Genomic DNA, 7,551 nt, shown 5'->3' with positions numbered 1-7,551 from the left:
TTTTTAAGATTTTATTTATTTTTATTGAAAAGGCAGGTATGCAGAGGAGGAGAGACAGAGAGGAGGATCTTCCGCCTGAGGGTTCACTCCCCAAGCGACCACAATGGCCAGAGCTGAGCCAATCTGAAGCCAGGAGCCAGGAGCTCTTCTGGGTCTCCCACGTGGGTGCAGGGTCCCAAGACTTTGGGCCATTCTCAGCTGCTTTGCCAGGCCACACACAGGGTGCTGGATGGGAAGCAGGGCTGCTGGGATTAGAACTGGTGCCCATATGGGATCTCGGTGTGTGCAAGGCGAGGACTTTAATCACTACACTATCATTCCATGCCATGATAATTGAATCTTAATAGGTAATACAAAATGTATGAACAGTATGGTTAGAAATATTTGATAAGTACTAGATAAGGCATGTGTCCAAAGTAAGGTTGCTTTTATACAGTTGTCACAACCCTGTGAGACTGATGTAATGCTAATATACATTTTTCATTTAAGGAACAAATGAAGGCTTGAAGAGTCAAGAAATTTATTCCAAGTCACAGCCAGTGTTGTCTTGTTCCAAAGTCTAGGAGCCATGGGGGCAGACTCCTGAAGTGACAGAAATTCCTGGATGTGAGTAATGAAAGAATCTAAGTTACTCCCTAGTATACCATGTATTTTCTTACACAGCTTGACAAATATTTGAAATGGTTTGCATTTGTGAATTAATTACAGCTTCTTTTCCCCTGATAGTGAATTTTCAGTGAATTTTTTGCAGTGTGTTGTGGGGAATAATTGTATGTTAAGTGTTCAGGGAAAAAGGGATGATATGTCAGAGATGTTAATACAGGCATTTTGGGTGGCCTAACTGAAATGAAATTATGGTTAGAAAATGCTACTTTGGAATATTTTATACCAATGAAATAGCCACAATAGGTTTTAATTTTCTTCTCCAACCCTGAAATACTTTAAATTTGGTACTGGAGAACTTTTGTAATGTTAAAGGTGAAGTGATAAACTTAATATTAGTCTAGAAGCAAGAAGAACATCTCTACATATGTTGCAAATATGACACCTACTGTGGTTAGGAAGTAGGCCTGGAAAACTACTCAGGTATAACATAGGCAACTTTGAAAAGTGAAGGATGAATCAAAGGATGAAACAAAGACCAGAAGGCAAGGTTAAGAGACCACCAACTTGTTCACAGAAAACAGGAAACTAACCAGGAAATGACAACTAAAGTCTTAGATTGCGGAATGCTATGAAGCAGTGTCGCTGTGTGACTTGTATTCCTTTTATGACTCTTTTGACTGAGAATGTTAGCACAGTTTTCCTACCCCTGTGTCAGTGTTGTCTTCTTATGCATAGGCTTGCCAGGGGAAGACGAGTTATCTGCTTATTTTGTGTGGGTTATATTTAACGTTTGCCCAAAGACCCTCATCTTGCCTGGTCTTTCTTTGGGTTCTAAAATGATGTAACCAATTCTGTAATGACATGACATTTTATGGAACTATGTGAGAGCATGCCAGAAATATATAAATAATCGTTACCAGAGAGGTTGCAGTAGATTTGAAATGGTTGGGATGCTACTTTTCTTATTGGAAGATATAATCAAATTTATCTACCCTTGAATCTTGACTGGTTTCGTGTCTTGTTTTCATCTATGGGAGAAAAACTGGGTCTCCTAAAGCTAGGTCATAACATAGATTGCAGCTAATCCCCCCAACCTTGCCCAACAATCAATAATTTCCATTTTTGTAAATGTGTTTTTTAAGTTATTCTCCTATTTTCTGTCTTCTTGAGCCGTATCACTGTCCACCTTCTCCTGGGATATTTTCAGTTGTCTTCTAACTGGGAAAACTCAAAGGCATGCTTCTGTTGTCAGTGATTTTAGAATGCATCCAGCAGTTTTCTACCTTGAATAAATCACTTCAGTCATTCATATTTGAATAGAGAATGTCTCCTTATCATGAAACTTTGCGAACTGTTTCTAGTTGACACTCTATATAAATCCTCATCTTCAGTTCCTGTTCAATACTTCAGACATATAGAAGGACTCCGATATTTTTAGACATCTTTCTATTTAGTTCTTATGTACCATTGCTACTACAACTTTTTATACCTGGAATACCATTTCCATTGCTTTTACCTTGCTTTATATTCAACTGAATTAGCTAGAATTACCTAGGAGAACATTCTTTTGGCTTATGCATATTTCCTTTATTTTTTAAAAATTTATTTATTTGTTTGAAATACAGAGTTGTAGAGATAGGGAAAGACAGAGAGGGAAATAGATCTTCACTTCACTGGTTCACTTCTAAATGGCTGCAACATCTGGGACTGGGCCAGGCCAAAGCTAATGAGCCCAGAACCCTACATCCTCCCACAGGGGTGAGACACTTGGGCCATTCTCCTCTGCCTTCCCAGGGAGTTGCAGTGAAGTGGAGCAGCTAGGACTCGGACAGGTGCTCATGGAATGCTGGCATTGAAAGCAGTAGTTTAGCTCATTGTACCACAATGCCGGCCCCCTGAATTCTTCTAATACTTGTGAAGAACAGAGGAGACATATTTTTAGTGTCTTGTCAATGCCACTGAATGGTTTTGAGTGCCTACTTGGTGTGAAATCCTTTACATATATTATTAATGTGCTTTTAAAAATTTTGATTATGTAACATATTAAAATAAGTGAAACAAAAGAAATACCTAAAACCCCAGATTTTAATGATTTAATGTGTTTATATTTGTTATTTAGTAATTTTATATATTTTTCCACCTAAACTAGAGCACTATGGCCTTTCCTGATTTTCACTTAGTAATATATAATAAATATTTTCCTGTTGTAAAGATGTGCTATCTCCAATCCTCTGTTCTCTCACTTAATTGCACTGAAGTAAAGGACAGTTGGACACTGATTTCCAGGTGCCATAAACAGTTGTCTTAGTATTTGCTGTGAGTTGGGAGTTCCTGAAATCAAGTCAGATCTCTTTTGTCCTTTTCTAATTTTAATGATAAATATCTTTAGCGTGTTTTTTGACTTTCTATTTTTTTGTTTTGTTTACCAAATTCCATTTCTATATTTTTAACTATAGAAATGTGATTTTTGTTAAACCTTAACTTGCCATAGTTAGAATTTTAAGTATATATATAAGTATGTATATATATAAGTCTATATATATATATATTTGCAAGACAGAGAATACGGATTGAGCAAATTCCAGCATGCTTCTTCTCTATGCAGATGCTCATAATGCTGTTGTGTTTAAAGGTTTAATATTATAAGTTATGTATAAATGAGTTAGAGTGTATACCACACATGGAATGGGGTCTGGAACATAATATTGTTAGGTTGAAAAATGAAGAAATAGTTTTGGTCAGTGCATGCATTCAATGATAGTGATACCTATTGAAATTGTTACTGTTAGAAAGATGCTTCTCAATTGATTACAAAGTAGAATTTGCTGTAAGGAAATATGATTTCACTAAGCAATTAGTTATGCAGTGTGTGTTTAGTCCTATGATACAGGTTAAATGAAAATTTCATGGGATTTTGATATGTGGACATTGGGTCCTAAGAATATGTTCTGACAACTAGTTTTCTCAAGGCCTCCTTTACATCTTTGTTCCTCAGACTGTAAATGAGGGGGTTCAGCATGGGGATCACTATGGTGTAGAACACAGACACCACCTTGTTCTGCTCATTTGAGTAGTTTGACTTGGGCATCACATAAATGAAGGTAATGGTTCCATAGTACAGAGTGACTGCAGAGAGATGAGATGTGCAGGTGGAGAAGGCCTTATGGCGTCCCTCAGTGGAGCGCATCTTCAGGATGGTGATGAGGATGTAGATGTAGGAGACAGCTATGACAGACACTGTGACCACAATGATGGAGCCAGAAGAGATGGAAGGGAGACTTCCAATGATGGTGATATCAGAGCAGGAAAGTTTCAGCAAAGGGGAGAAATCACAAAAAAAGTGATCTATCTGATTTGGTCCACAGAAGTATATATTCAATAAAGAACTAATAAATGTTGAAGCATTCACGAAGCCACCCAGGTAGGAAACTCCCACTAAAAGGCTGCAGACTCCAGAGGACATGTGAGTGGAGTAGAGCAGGGGGTAACAGATAGCCATGTAGCGATCATAGGCCATTGCAGCTAGCAGGAAGCACTCAACAGTCCCAAACATCACTGTAGAATAGAGCTGGGCTTCACAGCCAGTGACAGGAAGGGCTATCCCATGACCAAGGAATCCCACAAGCATTATAGGTGTGATGGTAGTGGAAATTCCCATGTCCACAAAAGCCAGGTGGCTGAGGAAGAGGTACATGGGGGTGTGAAGGTGGGAACAGGTTCTTATCAAAGTGATTATGCTGACATTACCTACTAAAGTGGCAGCATATATGCTTAGAAACATCACAAACAAGATGTCACAGAGTACAGGATCCCGTGTTAGTCCCACAATGATGAATTCTGTCACAGTGCTATGGTTTCCAACCCCCATCTTCGAATTGTTCTTGTTGAGGAAGATGAAAATTACTGACACTCATTTGCTGTTACTGCATCTTCTGCCCATCTGTAAGTAAAGGTGGTTAATAAGAAGTTTGCTTTAGCTTTTTGTTTATGATGGTTTTTTTGTTCATTCCTATTTATATAAAATGCATATAATTCCAGTTCATTCTCTGGGATATCAACTAAATATTTTTCATCATCTGATACTTTTTATATAAAGAATTGTTGCCAAATCATGATTCTAGGTGATTCTCTCCATTACGATCTAGATGAGGAATCTCAGTGAAGACTTTCCATTTGGAAGGTCTAGCAATGCCTCAGACCCAGGCTCATTCATATCAGCTTCATGCCTTCTTTTTTTTTTTTTTTTTTTTTGACAGCTCCTCTCTTCCTCCAAATTGACACCATCACCCACCTAGTCTTCCATGTCTGACATATGGTGTTACTTTGAGCTTTCTTCCCCTAGTTGTTCCACATTTAATAAAATGATGCCGATTTTATCTACAATTTAACTACCAGTATTGTGTCTTTATGTCTTCTTTGCGTTCTCAGTGTCCTTGTTAAAGTTAAGGTCTTGATAGTTTTTCCTCTTCCTTCTATTCACCTGTCCACTTCCTTGCCTTCATTTTTGTTCCCTTGGAACTCATAATGCATTTGAGTGATTTCTTGCTAACATAAAAGAGATAATATCAGGTGGATTTTTGAAATATATTCACTGCTTTCTCAAGTCTTTTTGGTGAAACCAAACTTCCTGGGCACAATGCATGTATTCTTTTTGCTACATCACCTGTGTATGACTGTGCTTGTTTGTCACATGTTCCCATGCACTTCTTACTCTTGCCTTTCCTGAAGCATTTAGAGTATTCTCAATCTGAACATCTCTGGCCAATGCTCCATTTCTGTTCCTTTAGATGACTCCTGTTTCCCACTGTCATTTCCCCCAAGTGTCTCCCAGTCATTCCTCTAGATTGATTTCTCCCCAAAGACCTCTCTGACTCTTCAGTTTGAGTCGGGTAATCTTCATTGTGTGTAGACATAAATTTTGCAGGTGTCTAAATTGCCTTTGATTATATTGGGTTATGGGATTTATAGATGCTTACTTGTGTATGTCTAACTCTTTTCCATTATTACATGCTGTTCTTAATAGCTGCACTGTATCTTCTATCACACTCAGTGTCTAGACGTAAAACACGCTGAGGAGAAGCATATTATATATTGAGTGCATGAAAATTATAATTAATAGATTTCAGGTAACCAGATGCAGAAATTTCATTTCCATGTTCAGAGAAAACAGGCCTTATGGAGAAGAGAAATAATGATAATATTATTAGTTCACAGAAAAGGCTGTAATAATAAAATCAGTAGAGAAATAGCTTTTTTTATATTTAAATAAGAATTGTTTAAGTATGTTGCCTGAAATGTTATTCAAATATTCAAAGAAAATATTCTGGTTCATACCTATTGTTGCAAATTTAGAACAACTCCTTTGAATATCATTCTGAATATATTTTATATTTTATAACATTGTAGAAAATGGATAGTAAACCATACTAAATCAGTAGAGCATGATTCTATCTGGTGAAAATGACAATCAAGAAAATATCATTTAAATGAATTTCCAAGTTATATATAAGATAAAAAATAAGTCAAAATTACATACTGTGTGATTCAGTTAATATTATATTCTCAAAAAGAAAACTAATTTTGGAGAATAGGTAAGTGGTTTCCAGAAGCTTGAGGTGGACGGAGATGGATCTCTGGATGGATAGGTCAAAGGAGTCTTGGGGTGTTTGTGCAATTTTCTGCATATTAATTGTGTTGTTATTTGCAAAAGTCAGTATCTGAAATAAAGTGCATGGAGCTAATAAAAAAATTAGTTTTGCTTACACTGAATTCCAAAAAATAGGAAAGGTTAATATTTTCTACAAATCACATCAAGCACTAGCTGAGTAGCATTCAAAATGTTAGATTTTTAAAAGATAATCTCATTACTACTTATTTTTAATGCAGTAATTTAAAGACATATTTCTCTATTCCAAGGTAAACATATCTCCATGATTTACAATAGTGAAAATACTAACCCTAAGCACTCCCTACTGATCACTGCTGAATTCTTGTTTGGATTTCCATTTAAGAGTTACGTACCTCTACTTTTTCTACCTTTGGGCTGTGACAAAGTCAAAACAGTTGTGTTCAAATGCAGTCTTTGAAAAGCAGAATTAATTACTGATAAGAGAAGATAGCAATTTCAGGGCATGCTACAAATAAGGTGAAAAACTGAAAATGAAATTGTATGTATTGGTATGAGAAAGTGCATTTTTGAAAATTTTGAAATATTCCTGTCAAAGATAAAATTTAAAAATGTAAAGTTAGATTTATTTTAGAGACCTCAATTTTATATATTTACTTTTTAAAAACAATTTATTTATTCTTATTGGAAAGGCAGATCAGATTTACAGAGAGAAGGAGAGACAGTCAGAAAGAGCTTCCATCCTCTGGCTCACTCCCCAAGTACACACATCAGTCAGAGCTGAGCCGATCTGAGGCCAGGAGCTTCTTCCAGGTCTCCCACAGTTTGGGCCTTCCTCTACTGCTTTGCCAGGCCATAGGCCGGGAGCTGGATGGGAATTGGAGCAGCTGGGACATGGCTGGCACCTATAGGGGATCCCAGCTTACACAAAATGAGGATTTAGCCATTGAGCTTCAAACAAGGCCTACGTGTTTTTTTTTTTTAAAGTTTATTTCTTTTAGCTTTAAGTACCTATAATTTTCTAGATAAAGTCGATTGATTTCTTTTTTCATGCATTTTCTCTAATGTTTTCTTGTTATGTAGATAAAAATTTCTTTTACTTTTGAGATATATGTATGTAGAATTTCTATTTATACTTAGTATTGTCATTAAATTATTTTCTTTTTTGTGTCATCTTCAAAATCAAAATACATAAAACTCAGAATGCTATTATGTAACTCCAGAGTCCATCTTTAATCACTTTTTCAATGTTTCTGTTTATATTCTTCATTTGCAAATTTTCTATTTTTCAAACATCATATGTACTGACGAAATTTACT

At 36.3% G+C, this 7,551-nt stretch overlaps 1 protein-coding gene across 1 annotated transcript; it reads right to left on the bottom strand.

The window, feature by feature from the left end:
- Positions 1-698: 698 nt before the first annotated feature.
- On the bottom strand, positions 699-4,474 carry LOC121162146 (olfactory receptor 491-like). The gene is made up of 2 exons (XM_040988993.1): positions 3,560-4,474; positions 699-719 (listed from the first exon to the last, which is right to left on the bottom strand). Exons 1-2 carry the CDS (start codon positions 4,472-4,474, stop codon positions 699-701), a joined length of 936 nt encoding a protein of 311 aa, XP_040844927.1.
- Between the last annotated feature and the right edge of the window lie 3,077 nt (positions 4,475-7,551).

This window comes from Ochotona curzoniae, unplaced genomic scaffold (assembly GCF_017591425.1).
Source record: "Ochotona curzoniae isolate NIBS_2020 unplaced genomic scaffold, NIBS_Ocur_1.0 contig_517, whole genome shotgun sequence".
NCBI classification, from domain to species: Eukaryota; Metazoa; Chordata; class Mammalia; order Lagomorpha; family Ochotonidae; genus Ochotona; species Ochotona curzoniae.
The sequence above is the reverse complement of the archived record's forward strand: the minus strand, read 5'-3'. Positions and strand labels throughout refer to the sequence as shown.